This window comes from Pelobates fuscus, chromosome 2 (assembly GCF_036172605.1).
Source record: "Pelobates fuscus isolate aPelFus1 chromosome 2, aPelFus1.pri, whole genome shotgun sequence".
NCBI classification, from domain to species: domain Eukaryota; kingdom Metazoa; phylum Chordata; class Amphibia; order Anura; family Pelobatidae; genus Pelobates; species Pelobates fuscus.
The window spans coordinates 167,219,605-167,241,314 of NC_086318.1; the positions used below are offsets into that span (position 1 = coordinate 167,219,605).

A 21,710-nucleotide genomic window follows, 5' to 3' on the forward strand; every position below is an offset into this window, starting at 1 on the left:
ATGCTGACACAGATTAACACAGAAACACACATTCTGATACAGTTGCCCATAAATACTGACAAAGATAGACATTCTGAAACAAACCCACATACACTGACACACACAGATATATACACATTCTGATGTAGATACACACACATTTTGATACACAGAGATGCACACACATTCTGACTCAAATACACATGCACATGCACACAGATACACACACATTCTGACATAGATACACATACACAGATATTCTGAAATGGCTACATATGCACACTTACACAGAGAGAGATGTACACACACATCCAGACACAAATACACACACTGATAATTTGCATATTTTAGCCACCTTCTGCGTCCATACCTTTAGAATGCAGGAAGGTAACTTATGTAGGGTCCAGATCTGTATGCTGGCTGGTGATGGTGGTAGAATGGTCCATGCTCTCTCCCCCTCTTCCTTAGTCTTATCTTCTTTTGTCTCCCCATGCAGTGTTCTGTTAGCTGACTGGAAGTGACCAACACTCACTTCCTCCCAGTACTACTGATCTGAAAGAAATGTGGTCATGCTGTTATAGGGTAGAAGGCCCGATCAGAGATGCCCACCAGGTGTCATTGTCCCTAAGTGTGAGGAACACCCAATGAGCCCCCCAAACTCATGGCCCTTGTGCAGCCATTGTAGTTCACCCAGAAAGTAGTTCACTTTCTTTTGTTATATTTACAAAAATAGTCACTAGTTTCCATTTTGATGGTGGTATTTTGTACTTACAAAATTTTATAGTGATTTGGCATGCTGGTGAAACATTTTATTATAAAATTATACATTTAAACTATTCTTTTGTTCCTGTTGGAAGAATTGAGTCAGTTAAATTTTTAATAGGGGTGGCATGGGGATTGGGATGTCATAGCCAAACAAGAGTGAGTGGGGTGGACATGCCACTATTTAAGGTTGTGAACTATAGCATGTTCATCCCTCTCATTGTATAAAGGGACAATACTTCACCTCATTGAAGTGGTCTAGTTGCAGTGTCCCTGTTCCCTTAAAGGACCACTATAGGCACCCAGACCACTTCAGCTCAATTAAGTTGTCTGGGTGCCAGGTCCCTCTAGTTTCAGAGAAGTGTTAAAAGGATGTTTTTCCCTTTCAACACCCAGGGGGTAGACAATAACCTTAAAGCAAGGGGACATGATAAAGTTAGGAAAACAGTAAATGGCTGGGGAGATCTATGTCCTCCCCATTAATATGACCACTGGTAAGGGTGTCTACATTGTTTATTTAAAAAAAAACTTGAACCCTTTGGCCACAGGTTTAAGACAGTGAGATGGACAGTGATCGTTTTAAAAGTTTTTAGTAGACATGCTCTCACCTGCATCATGGCAGGTGAAGGTAATGGAAGGTAAGATCCCTTATAGTAATATGGGGGTCATATTGACCCCATAGACTTTTTTGTTTTATTTTTTAACTGTTTATAGTGGTAGCTGACAAGCAGCCAATGGGTTGTAAATACTTGCTCACTAGTTTACTAGCACTACGAGTAAGTCCATTTGGAGCCTGAATTTACAAAATCTAGACATTGTTAAAGAGACACTTCAGGCACAGCTAAACAAGTTAAGCTGAAATTAAAGTTAGTAAGCTCAAAATGCATGTGGTTAGTTTCTCTGTGTAGTTTTCCTACAGTGCTGTAAAATGTTTTGCAGTGTAACCCAACCTCATCAGCCACCCCCCCCCCCCTCACATTTCAACATGTTTGTGATTCCTAGTCTCTGAAAGAAACATACCTTTTGCAGCCAACGAAAATTGTGACATGTCTTATCTACTGTAAGGAATGCTCACAGCACAGACTGCACTGCAGCTAGGGCCCACATGTGCTCCTCTCTCTCCCCCGTGTAATGAAATTAATACATTCTCCTCCAGTCCCAGTCAGCCAACCTCCCTACTCAGTGTTAACCTCTTCCCTACCAGCCAATCTCCCTACCTAGTGTTAACCCCTTCAAAAACAGACAACCTCCCTACCCACTGTTAACCCCTTCCCTGCCAGCTAACCTCACTACACAGTGCTAACCCCTTCCCTGCCAGCCAACCTGTCTACTCAGTGTTAACCCCTTCCCTGCCAGCCAACCTTCCTACCCAGTGTTAATCCCTTGCCTGCCAGCCAGCCTCCCTACTCAGTGTTAACCCCTTTTCTGTCAGCCAACCTCCCTACCCAGTGTTAACCCCTCCTCTACCAGCCAACCTCACTACCCAGTGTTAACCCATCCCCTGCCAGTCCCTGCCAGCCAACCTCACTACTCATTGTTAACCCCTCCCCGGCCAGCCAATCTCACAATCCCTGTGTTAATTATTTTCTCCCCAACCCCTGTTAATCAATCTTCCTAAATAGAGAGAGAGAGAGAGTGAGAGAGATAAACATATATATATATATATATATATATATATATATATAGAGAGAGAGAGAGAGAGAGAGAGAGAGAGAGAGAGATAGAGAGAGAGATAGAGAGAGAGAGAGAGAGAGACATTATGAGTTTGTCTGTCTCTTTTTATTTAAAGAGTTGTGGTGAGGAAATGTGTGTGTGTGTGTGTGTGTAATGTTGTATGTAAGTTCTAGTGTCTGAATGCTTAGGACTCTGAGGAGGATTGGGCAGGCATTGTGGGCATACGTTGAGCTGAGTGGAGCCCAGGCTCACCCAGTAAGGCGTGTCATTACTGATTCTCACAGAGAATCAATGGAGCATGGCCATTGGTGGACAGTCTGGCTGAAATACAGGAAGCAGGGAGATATGACAGGAAATCAGAGTAGGGCAGAGAATCTGATCAAAGTAAAAATGAAAACAGGTACTTCTAAAGCTAATTTTTACACTTTTTAGGAATAAGAATATTCAGTGAAAACAGGTTTACTGTTCGGGGAAAAAAAGTACATGCATTTTTTTTACCTTTACAGTTCCATTAATTATAGTTGTGAACTGAAATGTTTGCCCCACTTTAGTGAATAACCCTGTTTATGTTGAAGATTAAAACGTATTATTTTATGAAATTAAAGTAAAAAATATCATTGCAAGAACAAATTAATCAATATCATTAAATTGTTCATTGTAATGGTCCCTGCTTTCTGCATGGTTGTCAATTGTGTTTACAATTGATTTTATGAATATATGAAACAAATTAATAGCAGCAATTATTTATTTATTAACCCCTTAAGACCGCAGCCAAATGTACAAGTTGTGAACGAAACAAAATGTAAACAAAACCTGGCATTTGCGCTATATGTCTGTCCAACCGTAATTTACCTATTTCATATTAAATGCACCCCCCTTATTCTATATCATTTTATTCAGGGAAAACAGGGCTTTCATTTAATATCAAATATTTAGCTATGAAACATAATTTAATATGAAAAAATGGGAGAAAATAAGATTTTTTTTATTTTTTTTAGTTCTACATGACATTTTAACTGTCAATGTCATAATACTGTTTGCTTTTACTGCAATAAAATACACATATTTGTATTCAGCAAAGTCTCACGTGTAAAACAGTACCCCCTATGTACAGGTTTTATGGTGTTTTGGGAAGTTACAGGGTCAAATATAGCGTGTTACATTTGAAATGGAAATTCGCCAGATTGGTTACGTTGCCTTTGAGACTGTATAGTAGCCCAGGAAATAAATTTACACCCATAATGGCATACCATTTGCAATAGTAGACGACCCAAGGTATTGCAAATGGGGTATGCCCAGTCTTTTTTAGTAGCCATTTGGTCACAAACACTGGCCAAAGTTAGCGTTAGTATTTGTTTGTGTGTGAAAAATGCAAAAAACACCAATTTTGGCCAGTGTTTGGGACTAAGTGGCTACTAAAAAAGACTGGACATACCCCATTTGCAATACCTTGGGTTGTCTACCATTGCAAATAGTATGCCATCATAGGGGTAATTTTCATTCTTGGGCTACCATAGGGTCATAAAGGCAACGTAAGCAATCTGGTGAATTTTAATGTGAAAAAAATGAAACACAATCCTTATATTTGACGCTGTAATTTTTGAAAACACCATAAAACCTGTACATGAGGGGTACTGTTGTACTCGGGAGACTTCGCTGAACACAAATATTTGTGTTTCAAAACAGTAAAAAGTATTGCATCAATAATATTGTCCGTGTAAGTGCTGTTTGTGCGTGAAAAATGCAAAAAACATCACTTTTACTGGCGATATCATCGTTGTAATACATTTTACTGTTCAACAGTACCCCCCATGTACAGGTTTTATGGTGTCTTGGAAAGTTATAGAGTTAAATATAGTGCTAGCAAATTAAATTCCCTATGCTTTCGGCATGGGTTGTCAGGCAGGTCCCGCTAATTGTAATTAATTAGGATACCTAATTATGTAAAATTATTACATGCATATATGTGTAGAATTAATATATGTATATATATATACATATGTGTATATATACGTATATATAAATATAATTTTTTTTAAATATTTTTATTTATATATAGGTATATATATAGTGATATATACGTATATATTTATGTATATAGATATATATATATATTATTTCGTTATACGTGTATTTTGATATAAATATATATATATTAATATCACAATACAGTTAGAATGAAATAAACACATCTATATATTTTTTAATATTTATTTGTAATTATTTTTTTATTTAATTTTTTACGTATTTTTTTACGTATTTACATATTTTTATATTATTTATCAATATATATAACAATAATTATATATATTTAATCAGTATCAGTCTTCGTGTAATTTGATATTAATATATATATATATAATTATATATATATATTAATATTAAAATACACCTACAGTGTATGTGTGTGTGTGTATATGTGTATATATATACTTAGATCATATATATATGTAATATATATATATATATATATATATGATCTAAGTATATATATATATATATATATTTTACACTTATTTTATTTTTACACTTATTTTAATTTGATTTTCAGCCAGCAGGGGGACTAACTGTCATTACAGTTAGTCCCCCTGTTGGCATTGCTGCAGCCAGCTATCCCGGCCATGTGATTGTGAGCACCTTGCAAGGACCTCACTCTCACATGACCGGAGGGGACCAGAGGAGGAAGATCTGCCGCGGGGGGGCTCCTTGGGAGTCCCCCCAACCGCGATCGCCGGCGTGGGATCGCCGGCGACCGGGTAAGTGAATAAAAACCGGAGGGCGTACATTTACGTCCTGCGGCATTTAGAGACGCTTTTAAAAGGACGTAAATGTACGCCCTCTGGACTTAAAGGGTTAAAGAAGTAAACTTTACACTTAATCACAAAATATCTAACCACCTGAGATCAGTCAATCCAATGTAATATATTTGGGAGCTCTTTCAAGAGCATTATTGGAATACACATGCTAATAAAGAGGGAATAGGTAAACATAAATATATTGTGAATCTGAAGAATGCAAGAGTAATAGATTTTTTTTTTCCTATTCAGGCAATCGATGAACCTGAAATAAGCAAAGCAAACTCTGGAGTTGACAGAACATCAGAGGAACGTTCCCAGGTAATTATACCATACAATGCTTTCTTTCTAAGTCATTTTGAAAAAAAGTATTCACTTACTTAAAGTCTTTTTATTTCATAACAGATGTGCACTCCAGCACAACTTCGTCAGCAAACTGAAGAACTATGCGCAGCAATTGATGAAGTTTTACATGATCCTCTGCCCTTGGTAATTATTAAAAAAAAATTACGAAGTGTAAGAATCCAGAGTTTTACCAAGCACACTTGGCGTAGGTAATATAAAGCCAGAGATAAAATTAGATTGCTCCTGAGCTCGTAAAGAATCTACCTCTTTTTGAGCAGAATGGAAAAAAGGAATTCTTAATGACCCGTATCTTATAATAGTATATCTTCTCCTTACCAACATATATATATGAAAAAAACACACAAACATGGAATATGTATTTTAAAAAAAATACAAAAAATACAAAAAAATACTGTGGTAAAAAAAAACTGTGGTAAAATAAAAAAAGCAAAACAAAAATCAGTGGTGAAAAATTGCTAAATGAAAATGCTCAAATACAATTGAGATTCCCTGGGTTTTCAACTTAGCACTGTAGGTCCATTATAATTCAAATTAATCTAGTTATTTTAATAGTAAGAACAAGATAGTGCTCTCTTATTAGATTTACACTTTAAATGATTGGTACTAAAATGTCAGTCTTTACACAAACAGCATAGGTGGAATTTCAGTCAATACAGTGAACATACCGTATATAAAACTGCAACGAAAATATAAAAGCAAATGGCAAGAGAAAGACACTGAGGGTGATTCTCTAAACCAAGAATTGTAAAGTTTCGACCAGGGAGTCATGTTTTTTATATTTTTATTTTGGCATGTGATACAGCTCAAATACAATAATGAAAGGTGACAGTCAAACAGGACACATTGTTTTTTTGGAAATGGCTGCTAAATATGACAACGGGCTAATTTAATCATGAAAAAAAAAAAAAAACTTTAGTCATGTCTAATCTTACTCTAGATAGGGCGTAAAGAAAATGTAACCAAATCGATATACCTGATGGAAATGCACACAAAAAAATACAAAATAGGCACAATATGATAAATTGTTCTTACTTCTCTCAAGACTTGGCTGTCAGAATGTTCTGATTCATAAAAAGGTCTTGGTCATATTGCAAAGCACGGGATCATTTCCAACGCTTTGCAATAATGTTTATAGCTGGGAACTCTTAAGGGTTTTCCCCACTATCTAAGCTTATTCTGTGGCAAGTTCTTCATAGGTGGAGATGGATTGTATTTTATTGTGGCACATTTTTTTTTTCCAGCGTTTTTTGTGATTTTGCCATTTTTAATTATATTAAGCTGAAGATAAGAAGAATTATAAGAAAGAAGACTTCTATTGGTAACTAAGTATAGACATTTAGGAGATATGCTCCACCTGCCTGTGACACATGGAGGTAAAATACCTTCAATATAGTGATATGGGGTCTTATTGATCTCCATAGGATTTGTATTTATCTATTTATTTATTTATCTATTTATGTATTTGTTTAATATGGTGGCTGGCCAGCAAGCACTGAGAATTCCCCACAAAATTAACCTGTAAACCGCTGAGGGTTTTAAACTATTTGCCTGCAAATTAACACTTGCATAAAGTAAGTGAATAATAATTTGGCAGCGTGCATTCTCCCGGAGGCATTCAGCTTGCCTTCAATCTCTATGTAATTGTGGATAAACCTCCAATTCCTGTGCTTATAATTGGTTCAGATGCAGATATTAGGGATTTTCTGAATGCTTCCGAATTCTAACCACATTTAGTTTTAGTAAATCTGCCAATTGCCAGTGCAGTCTGAATTCACCATTTTCATTGGATTTTGTCCATTCGAAAAAAAATTGGTGTCTAGTGACTAATCAGCAGAGGGATTTTTATTAGCTTTTATTTAGCACCAATATAGTCATCAATTACAGAAAGTAAATATTTAGGATTCTAACCTCGGTTTCCTAATTCAAAGGCTCTGCTCTAACTACTCTAACCAGCCAGTATGGGATACCCCAGTTAAAAAGCTAGAAGCGGGCTGTTCCATTTGATTAACAGAGGGACTGAATTCATGGTTTTCAGATTTGCTGATATAATATAGTTGCTTTTGACTATGGGTTGGTGAGTCACTAAAATTTCGCTCTGTAAAATAGAAGATCTAGACAGTCAAATAAACCTTATATGGTGCAGACTTTAATAAAACATCAGGCCAAAGTGACAACTTATCTGTCTGGGGCCACTAAATATGAAATTCGACCCTGGCCACACAAAACTGTTATAACATACTATGCTATCTTAATGGCATTAGAGCCCACTCTGAGGGGGACGCCATGGAATGTGTTAATGTCTTTAAGGGGTTCATGATCCATCATAGGAATAATGACTTACCGTATATGTATTTTATTTCTAATTAGATTGTGATTAAGGTCAGAGTATCTTTGCAGTGTATATGTTTATTTATATCACACACTTCACTTAAAAGCATACAAATGTTTATATATGAATTTTATTTACAGGTATAGTCACTTGTTTTTATAGCACAAATTAAACAAAAATATGCATTAGCAGAAAAAAAAAATCTTATTTTTTATACCAAACCATGCAGTAGATAGTTGGGTTTGCTTGAAAGAGATTCATGTCTTGTTGATTATATGTTATTATACTTTGTAAAAAAACAGGAAAACCAAATATTATCTGTCATACAAAGCTGGCATGTTTTTCCTCCATGGAATTGTTTAACACACAATGTATGAGTGTAGCTATGACTGATGTGGTTTGGCAAGTCTTTAATTTAATAAGAAACATTTCCTTGGTTTTAGCAATAAGTAACATTTCATACATCATGAACAAGGCAGAACCAAGATCAGTTGGTATAAGAGCAAAATGTGTAAAAGGGAAATGGTATCCTCTTTGACTGTACTTAAACAAAAAAAAACAACAACCCAGAAATTGTAGACCGTCTGGAAAAAAGGAACTCGGGACAAATTAATTTTTATGGAGGGTGACGGTGTGGTGGGGGCAGTGTTTAAGGAGAGCGACAGTGTTGTGGGCAGTGTTTAGAGAGGGTGACTGTGTGGTAGGGGCAGTGTTTAGGGGTGGTGACAGTGTGGTAGGGGAAGTGTTTAGGGAGGGTAACAGTGTGGTGGGGACAGTGTTTTGAGAGGGTGACAGAGTGCTGGACAGTGTTTATGGGGGGTGACAGTGTGGTGGGGGGCAGTGTTTAGGGAGTATGACAGTGTGGTGGAGCAATGTTTAGGGAGGGTGACCGTGTGAGGGGTCTTGGATCTTACCATGTGTATAAAAACAAATGATTTTCCCTCTCCCAGTCAGCCTGCCATGAGGTGCGCTCTGCTCTGTCCCAGCCTCCCATGTGATGCTGTCAGTCAGCAAGGTGGGGCAGGGCCGCAGCATGAGGAGCAAGCTAAGAGTAACAGCACTCAGCTGCAACCATCTCAGGGCATGGGGGACAGTGGTCTAGGATCTACTCTGCTGCAGTTAATTCTGCCATTACTGAAATTTTTTTGCATACCTCTGGGGGAACTGTATTGTACCCCTGGGGGTACATGTACCACGGGCTAGGAACCCCTGCCTCAGATTAAGTTTCATAAACAAACTATTGGTCCATTTTATATCTATAACTGCAATTGTCTGATGCCTCATGAATTGATAAAGGAAGAACTTGCCGATTATATCCTATTGTAACTATATTTATTTTTTACTTTTTAAGCAACATGAATCCACATCAAGATCTTCAGTCAGGAAACCGACATCTAAAACCAAAGTAAGAATTATTTTACTGCAATGAAATTTCAACTTTTCCTAGTCTTCATTCCACAAAGAAAGAAGTAACGTATAAGAAAGAGTTCAAGTTGGAAATGTAAAAATTAAGTTTTCTTAGTGTGAATTTAACAAGGTAAATGGACTCTGTTGTCACATGAACAGCATTTCCTAACCCTTCTTAGCTCTTTCTTTTGTTTTCCTTTTGTTGCCCTTACATTTCATCATTCAAATGTTACAGTGTTTCTCACAGAAACTCTCCTCCATACATGAATCGCTCTAGCTTCTTATCTCCTTATTTTCCCAATCTATTCCAGGATTGTGTTTAGCGAGTCAAGGGAATCCTTAAACGATAGGGGAGGAAGGTGAGGATATCTGTTGTAGGACTATCATTTCTTGATGCAATACTCCTACTAACATTAAAAAGGGTATAGTTTCTATATTGATAACAGGATCACTAAGTGGTCTACCATCATTGACCTCTCAATGTGAGAGAATAAGTTTTTACATAAGAGGCATCAGCAAAATTCTCTGCAGTCCTGGAATCGATAAGGGCATGTGTGTGGACGATCTTACTCTCCCATTTCAAGGCTATAGGGAGTAGAAGCTTGAAATCTTGTTTATGTTCAAAGGAGGACATGTGTAATACACCCAAGTCCTGTCCTCCAAGAGGGCTTAGATGTGGATGTTTTCCAGCCTATTGGAACAAGTTAAACGTAGATGCTCCTTATTTCTGTAATGCAAACTAACACCCCCTTTTCTCCTATGTAATTTTTCAGTGTCAGATAATCTAGCAAGCCCTAAGTGATGCATGAAACGTTAAAGCCAATCATACTGGGTTTCTTCTTGGCCTGTCTCTGGTATTTTGTCTATGCCTAAGGCATTCATCTATGTGTGACAAATACGTTATAGGGTCTTCAAAATCATCTAGCAATTCTCTAATTGCCACCTCGTCTAGCAAAGTGTCAGAGAGGCCATTCATAAAGACATCTATGAATGCCTGGTTGTTCCACTGAACTTCTGCAGCATATTTGCGAAATTCCAGAGCATGCTCTATAAGAGAGCGAAACCCTTGTTTCATTCTAAGAAGAGTTTTAGTGGCATTTACTTTTCTCCCAGGGGGATCAATGGTTCTTTTAAATGCGGCTATAAGCTCAGCATAGTTGTACACCAAGGGATTGTTATTATTTCCCTTAAAGGGTTAGCCCAAACCAATGCCCTATCAACAAGTCAGTTGATCATAAAACCTACTTTAGCTCTGTAAGTTGGATAGGCACTGGGTTGAAGTTCAAAATGTATGTTGATTTGGTTCAAAAAACCTCAGCATACACTGCGATCTCCACCATAGCGTAAAGTGGATGTCATATGAGTCGGTGTACCAACTGTAGCCACCTCCATTTTAGAAGTAGTGGCTACTGGCGTTGGACTCTGTGCCTCGGTATGCAGATGTGCTGTACGAGCAAGCAAAGTCTGCAGAGAAAGGGCAAAATGGTCAATTTCTTCAAACTGTATGTCCTAACCAGATGCTTGTGGGTTAACACCTGTAGGGCTCGTGGCCCTACTGTAATATCACGGTTTTATAAAACCCCAACACGCAGAAAGTCTCAGAACGTATTACTGAACCTTAGAATTATTAGCATAGGTCAGAAAAGATTAGTTGGAGAATAACCAAAAATATCAGGATGCCAAATATCAGGAGAGCGATACAGGAATAGCCGGGTGAGAATACCAGAAAGGAGGAAAGTTAGGATACAACCAGACTTGCCAAGCCAAGTCAAATATACCAAGAAATCACTGAGACAGAATAAGTAGTACTAGAGGGAACTTTAAGAACTACAATAGGGCAAAAGAACAAAGCAAAAGGCGCCCTTTCTACATAGGAGCATCTTTTGCTTTAAGGTCACACCCCCAAAACATTCCGGGCCAGTGAAAATAACTCAGACCTGCATCATCAATAGAGTTGAGCGAACCCGAACTATAAAGTTCAGGTTCGTACCGAACTTACGTTTTTTTGGACCCCGGACCCAAACACGGACATTTCACTGTATGTTCGGGTTGGAGTTTGGTGTTTGCGCCATTAAATCGCCAAACACCAAACTCCAAACTCCAAACTTTTGAAAGGCTTCAGGGCAGTCAATCAACAAGCGTTTGACACATGTGCCCTTAGAAGCCATCACAGCCATGCCTACTAATGGCATGGCTGTGATTGACCAGTGCAGCATGTGAGCTATCTACCAACTAAAGATTACTTAGTATTAGTAAATTCAGCCCCTACTCGCTATACTGCGAGTAGGGGCATGTCTAGTAAACAGTGAGGAGCCAGTGGCTGCTCACTGTAAAAAAATACAAAAAACCTATTGGCCCCCACCCCTGAATGGCGGGTAAAATAAGGGGGGGGGCCCAGTGGCGTACTAAGGGGGGAGGGGGGGTGGCGGGGCCAGACCGCCCCGGGTACCACTCACTAGGGGGGTGCCCGAGGCGAACTTTCACAGGGGCGGCATTACGTCGCCCCTGTGTCTTATATCCAGCAGCAGTAGGTCTTCTGTTCTCGTGATCTGCGAGAGCGTTGCCGCGGGTCACTATGGAAACCCGCGGCAACACTCTCGCGGATCGCGAGAACAGAGGACCATGCTGCTGCTGCTGGATGGGAAACGAGGATGGAGAGTACTGGGCCCCTCTTCACTGTCCAGTGATGCTGTGCCACCGGACCACCAGTCGAGGAGGACAGGACGGGCAGGTAAGTGGCAGCACTTATTCCACACAAAATTCACATTGCACACTGCATACACTACACACACACACACACACACTGCATACACTACACACACACTGCATACACTACACACACACACTGCATACACTACACACACTGCACACACACTACATTCACTATACACACACTGCATACACTACACACACTGCATACACTACACACACTGCATACACTACACACACTGCATACACTACACACACACTGCATACACTACACCCACACACTGCATACACTACACACCCACACACTGCACACGCACTGCATACACTATACACACACTGCACACACTACCCACACTGCACACACTACACACACTGCACACTTCATACACTATAAACACACTGCACACTTCATACACCACACACTGCACACACTGCAAACACTATACACACTGCACACACTATGCACATTACACGCACACTGCATACACTACACACTGCATACACTACACACACTGCACACTTCAAACACTATACACACACTATACATACACTGCATACACACTGCACACTTCATACACTATACACACTGCATACACACTGCACACTGCATACACACTGCCCACTTCATACACTATACACACACTGCATGTACCCTGCACACTTCATACACACTGCACACTTCATACACTATACACACACTGCATGTACACTGCACACTTCATACACTATACACACACTGCATACATTATACACACAAGCTGCATTCACTATACACACACTGCGTACACTATACAAGCGCACACACTGCATCCACTACGCAAACACACTGCATCCACTATGCAAACACACTGCATTCACTACGCAAACACACTGCTTTCACTACGCAAACACACACTTATTAATGTGTATCTGTATGTCTGTGGATCTGTATGTGTATCTGTTTGTGTGTTTGTGTATCTGTTTGTGTGTCTGTGTTTGTTTCTGTGTTCAGTGCCAAATACAAAGAAAAAAAATTGCAGTTGTTTTCTACATTTCAAAGTTGGGAGGGGAAAGGGGGGGGCCAAATAAAGGATCCGCCCCGGGTGCCAAATACTCCAGGTACACCCCTGGGGGGATCTATTATCCTCCCCCGGCCCCAACCCCTGCGCGGTGGGTGGGGGCCCTAAATTTAGAATAAGGGGGGGACCTCTTGTCCTCCCCCCTGGCCCCCACCCCTGAGCGGTGGGTGGGGTCATAAATAAGATTGAGGGGGGGACCTACTGTCCCCCCCCGGCCCTCAACCCTGCGCAGTGTGTGGGGGCCCTAAATAAGATTGAGGAGTGGGGACCTACTGTCCTCCCCCTTCCCTGGCCCCCACCCCTGAGCGGTGGGTGGGGGCCCTAAATAACAATGAGGGGGGGGGATCTACTGTCCTCCCCACTGGCCCCCACCCCTGCGTGGTGGGTGGGGGCCCTAAATAACAATGAGGGGGGATCTACTGTCCTCCCCCCGGCCCCCACCTCTGAGCGGTGGGTTGTAGCCCTAAATAAGAATGAGGGGGGACCTACTGTCCTCCCCCTTGGCCCCCACCCCTGCGCGGCGGCCCTAAATAACAATGAGGGGGGATCTACTGTCCTCCCCCCGCCCCCCACCCCTGTGCAGTGGGTGGGTGCCCTAAATTTATAATAAGGGGGGACCTATTGTCCTCCCCACTGGCCCCCACCCCTGGGCGGTGGGTGGGGGCCCTAAATACAAATGTAACCCCCCCTGCAAAAAAATAACCCCTTACTACGCCCCTAATCCAAGAGAATAATGAGGGGGGGACCATAAGCTAGATACCAAAATGACTCATAACACTCGGATTGGGTGGCTTGAAATCCATCCAATCAAAGTGCTCTGTGTCATTTTACACAGCGCGTAAAAGTTCTTTGGAATTTTCCCACGCTGTGTAAAATGACACAGAGCACTCTGATTGGTTAGCTTGAAGTGGCTGCTTATTTTATGTTATTTTAAGTGATTTCCCTATCCACATTTGTTTGCAGGGCACTTGTCCTACTCTTACCCCCATTTTACTTCCTTTTGCAGCCCTCTAGCCCTTTCCCGGACTTTTATAGAGGCATTTTAGTGCCCAAAAGTTCAGGTCCCCATTGACTTCAATAGGGTTTGGGTTCGGGGTCAAATTCGGGTCAAGTTCGAACCCGAACTCGATCTTTTCGACGAAGTTCGGCCGAACTCGGCGAACCCGAACATCCAGGTGTCTGCTCAACTCTAGTCATCAACATAATGACCTCAATGTGCATGTGTTGCGTCATCAGAAGAGGCATGATTCAAGCTTGAGTTCGGTGTGGGACATGCCGATCCGCCTGTGAGAGGAGTTGGCATCGTGGCCATGCTGGAGAAAGAAAAAAGATCATGACACTTCATTCCCCTTTCATTTGTTTGTCATTTTTCTGAGCAGTATCCCCACTGAAATTTGTAAAGCATTGAGAAAATGTTGGTGCTATAATAAAAATAATAATAATATTCCATTTACATAAGGACTATAGAGTGGAAAAACCCCTAAAATCACTGTAAAATTTAATTTATATAAAAGAAGGCTTCAAATAGGGTTTGAACATATTCTATGCTCTAGTTTGTGTTGAATCAAAACAAGTCTCCTTCATACTTGTATAGGTTATTCTCTCATGACAGAAGGCTAGTGGATCAGTTTACATGTCATTACGTTTAGTAATATAAAAACAGCATTAAAAATTCAAGAGAGGAGAGGAGGGGGGAAAGGGAGAATGGTATGTATATACAGTACAAAGTACCCTAGATGCAATAAAACTAATAAAAACAAAATCACGTGTACATAATAAAATATCCAAAGTCTGATGAAGTCCAATAAAGATGCAGGGAAATTCCTGTTAAGAAAAATTCCGTAGCAATCTGCTTACATAAATAATAGATAAATTGCAAAATTAAATATTATAATAAAAAGCAAGTTGCTCATTTATAAACATAAAAAAATATTTTAAATCAGTAGAAAGATGTAACAGAAAATACTAATATATAGCATAAAAAATAAGAGAAAAGGCAGTACCCACAATTAGAAATAGTCTATGATGGCTCTCGGACGAGGTATCTGCTATTGAGAATTGTAGATTATGCTAGCTTTAGTGTACATATAATATTAAGTTTAATAAGGCCAAGAGCCAAATATTTTGCTCAACTGTCTTTACTAAAACTCCATAGCAGCACAAGTTTGACTAGAAACAGAAACAACCAATGAGAAAAAAATAAGTAATACATTTCCCTCCCTCTGATGACATCCTCTTTCATGCTGCCAAAGAATCGAACAGGTATAGATGACCAAACAAAATTTGGGTGATTCAAACTGGATTTTGCCCGAACCCTGTTCCCCGAACCTTTAAAGAAATATTGCATTTAAAAAAAAAAAAAAAATGCTGTGAAAATTCAAAATTCAGTCCTCGTTTTTCATTCTACAGTGTTTCTGACCAGTTTGTTACCCAAAACCTTTTAATCAATACCTCCAGTTTGACACACAAACCTTTTCATATATCCCTTAAGGTGGAATGATCTGGCAGCAGAAATAAATACTGTTTCAAGAGCCCTAAATGTGTGGATCAATAACTTGGAATAAGATATTAAAAGTGGAGTGAAAAAAGGAAATTGTTTACACTTCCTAAAACAAAAGAGGCTGGCAACAGACTTTTATGCAGAGGCTTCACTGAACCTTACTAAGATGATGGCTAAAGGCATGGCACTGTCTGTAGCTGCTAAAAGAGAGTTGTGACTGCATTCATGGAGAGTAGACTATGCTTCCAAATTAAGCCAAACTTTTTAAAAATGTTTTGAATGAGGCAATCCTAAAAGCAAAATAGGGAAAAAAATACTTTTTTTTACTCTAAGACAGGAGACATTCACTTTCTTTCTTCTGGCATGACAATGGCATCAAGGATTGCTCCTTTCATATGAGCAAAATATATAGACATGGAAGAGAGTATACCAGAACTATGTCTTGGAGATCCTCTCAACCTGTGGCTTCAAAGTCTGAGGCCAGAAAAGATCATCCAAATCTTTCTGAAAGTGCACTGTTCCAGACTTCAAAATTAGGGGTCACCTGCGATTTTTCTATCAGAGCTAGGGCAGATCTCCCTCACACAAGCTGTTACTTTTGATTCTCAGAGATACGTACAATCTAGAAACATTCATCAGGTCAAAAATGATTCCAGGAAATGTCATGAATGATTGCATATTGAACTCAAGGAGTCCTAACAGAAGTTCCCATTACAGAATACTTCAAAGGCTTCCACATGACTCTTTTCCTTGTTCCAAAACTCACTCAAAAGTGGTGGCTCATCATAGATCTAAAAACATATAATTGTCTTCCTTTAAAGCAAATCATTTAAAATAGAGTATTTAACAACAATCAAGACTGCTCTTCATAAAGGTGCTATGGCAAATGGTGCAGATTTGAATACACCAGGCTCATGTGAAGTTCCTTTGCTTCTCCTTCACAGGAAAGTACTGCCAATAGCTGTTCTTTAAAAACAAGGAATATAAATCTACCATTATTTGGATGACATCCTAATTATAGCTCTGACTCGTTCAAAAGCAATCCTGAATGCAGAGATGGTGATTCAGTGTTTAATTGACCAGGCTGGATTCTGAACTTGAAGAAAAGAAAAAACACTCCTTCAACTCCAATTGTCTTCTTAGGGGCCAATATCAACACTCTCTCGGAGGAAACAAAACTTTGGATAAAAAGCAAAATAAAATGTGTCATTACTCTCAATTATACAACATAAAAAATGTTCTCAAGTCTTATTAGGTCACTTATATCTAAAATTGGATTGGTGAAGTGGACCCAATGGGATGTACAAAAGGCCCCAAGGACGTTTTTGTCTCAGTTCCACAATCACAATACAAACTGGGATCAAATAATATGGATTCCTCTTTACCTGAAGCTGGATCTCAGATTGTCAGATTAGAGACCTAAACAATGGATTTCCTCTGGAGGATCCAGAGTGACTGACCATACCCACAGATGCCAGGACAAAAGGATGGGAAGCCCATCTCTAAGAACTTATGGCACAAGGAGAATGGTCAGTATAAATAAGAAACCTACATTCCAATTTTCTTAGAATTGAGAACTGCATATAAGGCCTTCCTGAACTTTGTAAACCTCCTTGGCTAATAAATCACTGGATAATTGTGAAAACAGACAATCGCACGGTAGCTTCATACATATTCATCAGGAAGAAACAATAAGCTTGAAGTTGATTCAAGAAATTAAGCCAATTATTTTCTGGGTACAAACTTACCTACAAGTTCTTACTAAATCTCTGTTTGAACCTCTAGATGAGATTCAGGAGTTCGTATTATCCTTGAAAACTGTTTTCTGGTGGCCATTGACTCTTGGAGAATTTCTGAGTTACACACCCTATAATCAGAAGAACCTTACAGTCTTATATCAGGAAAGAGTCATTCTTCCCCAGAATTCATACTGAGGATTGTATCCATGTTCCATATCCTTCAGGATATCTACCTTCCTTCTTTCCTTCTCCATCTGATGAAGTAGCTTGGAGAAAAGTCAATGTTTGAAGATGTCTCCAGGTTTATATAGAAAGAACTAAAACCTACCATAAATTCTTATATCTATTTGTGATTCCAGTGGGGCCAGAAGGTGTGAAGCAGTTTCCAAACCTACCTTAAAAAGTTGGATTTCTCTGGCAATTTTGAAGTTTCAGATTTTTCATCTCAAAGAAGAATTCCTCAGGCTTCTATCAGAGCTCATTCTACTAGAGGGTGGGGTGTCCTCTTCCTTTGGGAATGGTGTCCTCTTCCTTAGGGAAGGGTGTTATAATAAATAATTGAGTAATGTTTCTGAGTGTTCTGCATATGTCTTGACTATTACCCATGAATGATGCTATCATGATTAGCCAGGAAAGGAGCAATTTGAACTACACTTACCGTAGTTTTCTTTTTCCTGGCTATTTTCCAGTGCAGAATTATGCTCCCTCCCATCTAGTATTTTGTTGACCTTGGACTTTGTACAAGTCTAAGGTGGACTGGAAGCGTGTATGTGTTTAATTATTTCCTGTCCTGACAGGTGGAGCTTACCCATACAGGTGGAGGCCCTAATATTAAGAATGTAGCTGGGAGGACCTAGTGTTCCCTTTGCCATGCCATTGTCCACCCCTTTAAATTACAGGATTTCCCCCTTGGTGGCTAGGGATCCTAAATCCTCTAACCAAAACACTTAAATTAATCAAAGTCCAAACCTAACACCCTCACCCTAATAATAATGAGGTGGGGCGAAAAAAAAAGGATTTGTACTTACCATCAGAATTTCTTCTTTCCTCTAATACTTCTGTTGTTCAGCCTTAAATAAGGCCAAATTGAGGGCGGGCCTGACTGCAATGGTGACTGGATGCATTTCATAAGAGCTCCTCATGCTTTTCTGTATAAACTACAGCATTTTTTGTTCCCGTGCCTCTGTATCTGGGACTGGCAGTTTCCCCACTGAACCCTGAGACGACTGACCAGTCTGGGAGAGTCTTTTTTCTGCTGCCATCCAGAATCCCCTGCCTGAACTTGTGAGGCCTAGAAGATGTAGAGGAGGGATAGGCAGCTGATCTCCAAGCCTAGCATTGCCAGGGCATCCACAGGAGTAAACTATCTCCCTGCTCCTCCCCCCCCCCCCCCTTTGCACCAGCAGGGGTGATCTGGGTCCCCACCCTGGAAGCTCTGAAAGGAGCTTGTGGAGGAGTTATAGTCATCAGCAAGTCCGAAACTGGTGCAAGCAACATGGCGGATGTCACATGTGCCCTGGATAGCCGCAGAGACATATCCTACACTTTACGCTGACTAGACAACATTTTTTAACGCCTTCTGGGAAAAGCTGCAATCACGGCTCTGGATCCATGGATGCCTAAGGCACCGCTATGCTCCCTGCCACAACACCGACACCGACCGCCGACCAGCCACTTCTCTGACTCGCTCAGCACACCTCAAGCACCTAAGATGTCACACCGGCAAGTTCCACGGGAATTAGTGAAAAAGCTAGAGTGGAGAGGAGCAAACATCTGGCATGTAATAGGACATTCCTACAGGATGCTGTGAGGAGGAAAAAACCTATGTTGCCAATCCTGAACATCTATAACATATTTGGGAACTGTGCTACACCCATGACGAGAATCGCTGGTCAGTGTGATACACTCCAAACCATTATTTGCCCTATGACTAGTTTTTTTTTTTAGCAGATTCTTATCCATTACATGCTATAATTGTTGCTATTATTTTTCTTGAGGGCAATACACTATGTTGATGCAGAAGTCTAAGTCTATATATTTACCTAGGATGGAACACTCTTTTGTTTTAGTCACTAAGCATACTAAATTAACCAAAACAAAAACTTTGTGCAGATCTGTTTTTGCCTGCAACTTATGTCAAATATATTTGCCGCACCTTTGTGCTAACTGTTGTACTGTGAATCCATTGCACAACAAAAATAGAGAATATAAAAAAGGCCAAACAAAATTCCAGAATAACCAATGTTACTAATTAAAATAAAAAATAAAAATAAACAGCAATAGGCCCCTCGACTGCATACTCAACAAACTACCTTTAGTTATAACATTTGTGCTTGTTTCCATAAGTACCTCTATGTTCATCTGTCAATACTGCGTTGGAGGAATGCCTTTGGGGTACCTCACAACTGTTGTTATTTGCCTAAGCACTACAAAAATAAAGAATTAAAAAAAAAACCACAAAGAATCAAAACCACACCTAAATAAAAAAAAAAAAATCCATCTTTACCCATAGAGGGCTTCTTGAAAAATAAACAATGAAAGTGGAAAGCCCTTTTATAGACTTTCCCAGGCCATGACAGCTATTGCAAAGTATGGAACATTTTCCAGTTCTTTGCAATATGACGAACAGCGCTCTGATTGGTTGACTAATAAGCCAACAAATCAGAGCACTCTAACAGTCAAGTCTCAAGACTTGGCTGTTAGAGTGATCTGATTGGTTGGCTCATTAGCATGCTCATAGTGCTCTTGGTTGGCTTGTAAGGGCACTAGATCCTGCCCATTAATGTTTAAAGTAGCCCCCAACCATGTGTCTCCCCATAATTTCACAATAGCTGCCCAGTCTGTAGGTTTAAACATTTAGCAGACATAAGGCAGTTGAGGGCATATAGAGGTAAAGTACCTCCATTATAGTTGTATTGTATTTTTTTTTTTTTTTTTACTTTTTTAATGCAGCGGTTGGCTTGCAAGCACTGGTCAGCTTCCACATAAATAAACCTCATGTTGTTGAGTTTTCTTTTCTTTTTACGAATTGCTAGTGCTGGCAGTGAGCAAACAGTACTTCACGTGATTCAAGTGAATCATAATTAGCAAATTCGAAAAATCGACAATTTTTGTGTTTTAAATTGGTTTGGATGTGGGTGTTACTGATTTTCCTGAATGCTTATGAATACATTTTACAGAATCGGTTGGACCAACCAGATCCTGATCTTATTTGGCGTTCGTAAATCTGCACATTGCCAATATTTGATCAATTTGGACAAAATCTAGTGTTTAGTGAAAAATCCCATATGAGTTTTTACATGGAGTAGTGAAGTTTTCCTCGAGGCCTGTCTTCTTATAACATGGGATTCTCTATCCTAGGACTGTATAAAAGGCTTAACAACAATGCATGCACATCAAGTATTGCAGTTTTAACTTCAACCAATAGTGGGGTATTAGATTACCGGTACTCCTTAATGTTGTGTGCATTCAGATTGTTTAATTAAACTGATTTTTATCAGCCTAAATCTAGTTCTGCAGGGAATTATTCACTTAAACTAAAAGATGGGTTCCAAGGGAACATTAGACTTTGTAAAAAATATTATATTATTAAAATCTTTATTTATGTTTAGTTTATGACAGAGTTTATTACACCATGTATCACAAGAAATGACTGGCAGTGTCAGCAACAGCAGATAGATACATTGGTGATTATGAGAGTATTATAAGGAGAAATAATTTTTAGTGGTAAAAATAACATGAACAATCAAATACAAATTGCTTGGTTCAGTGAAATTGCTTGGTTCAGTGTCATGGCACTCCAAACATTACCAGCATGGCCATAAACAAATTATTTAACTCAGAGTGAGACAGGTACATAATACCAAGACGGATTAGGCTTAAGGAACATGAATGCCAATAAGGCAGGAACATGAATGCCAAGAAGGCAGGAACAAATGATTAAAGCAACTTGACATGAGTTACTCAAATGGTCTAGGTCAGTGTTCCCCAAACTCTGGCCTTCCAGATGTTACTGAACTACAACTCCCACGATTCTATGAATGAAATAGATAGGCTGAGAATCATGGGAGTTGTAGTTCAGCAACATCTGGAGGACCGGAGTTTGGGGAAGCCTGGTCTAGGTGCTGGTACTTTGCAACATCGATAAAATAAGACATTAGTGCCAAGCATGAAAATTAAATGTAACTAAAGCATATTTTTAGGCTAACACAAGTGTAATGAGTTAGCCCAAATATCCTAGTGGGAAAAAAACAAACAGATACTTCTCAAATTTTTTACATCCAGCTATCTTGGTAAAAAAAAGGTTTGTTTTCAGTTCACTGCAATTCTCTGTTTACCTAGTAAACCCTTAATAAAGCTTACTTTGATAATTGATATTTCAAACAGAGGTTC

At 39.5% G+C, this 21,710-nt stretch overlaps 1 protein-coding gene across 3 annotated transcripts in view; it reads left to right on the top strand.

Moving 5' to 3' along the window:
• MLIP (muscular LMNA interacting protein) overlaps positions 1 to 21,710 on the top strand; it is a 427,685-nt gene that overhangs the window by 293,485 nt on the left and 112,490 nt on the right. For all 3 annotated transcript variants that reach the window (XM_063442933.1, XM_063442935.1, XM_063442934.1), the window contains 3 exons: positions 5,463 to 5,531; positions 5,616 to 5,699; positions 9,257 to 9,310. In XM_063442933.1, coding sequence (XP_063299003.1) covers positions 5,463 to 5,531; positions 5,616 to 5,699; positions 9,257 to 9,310 — 207 coding nt within the window. The remainder of the gene's footprint in view (positions 1 to 5,462; positions 5,532 to 5,615; positions 5,700 to 9,256; positions 9,311 to 21,710) is intronic.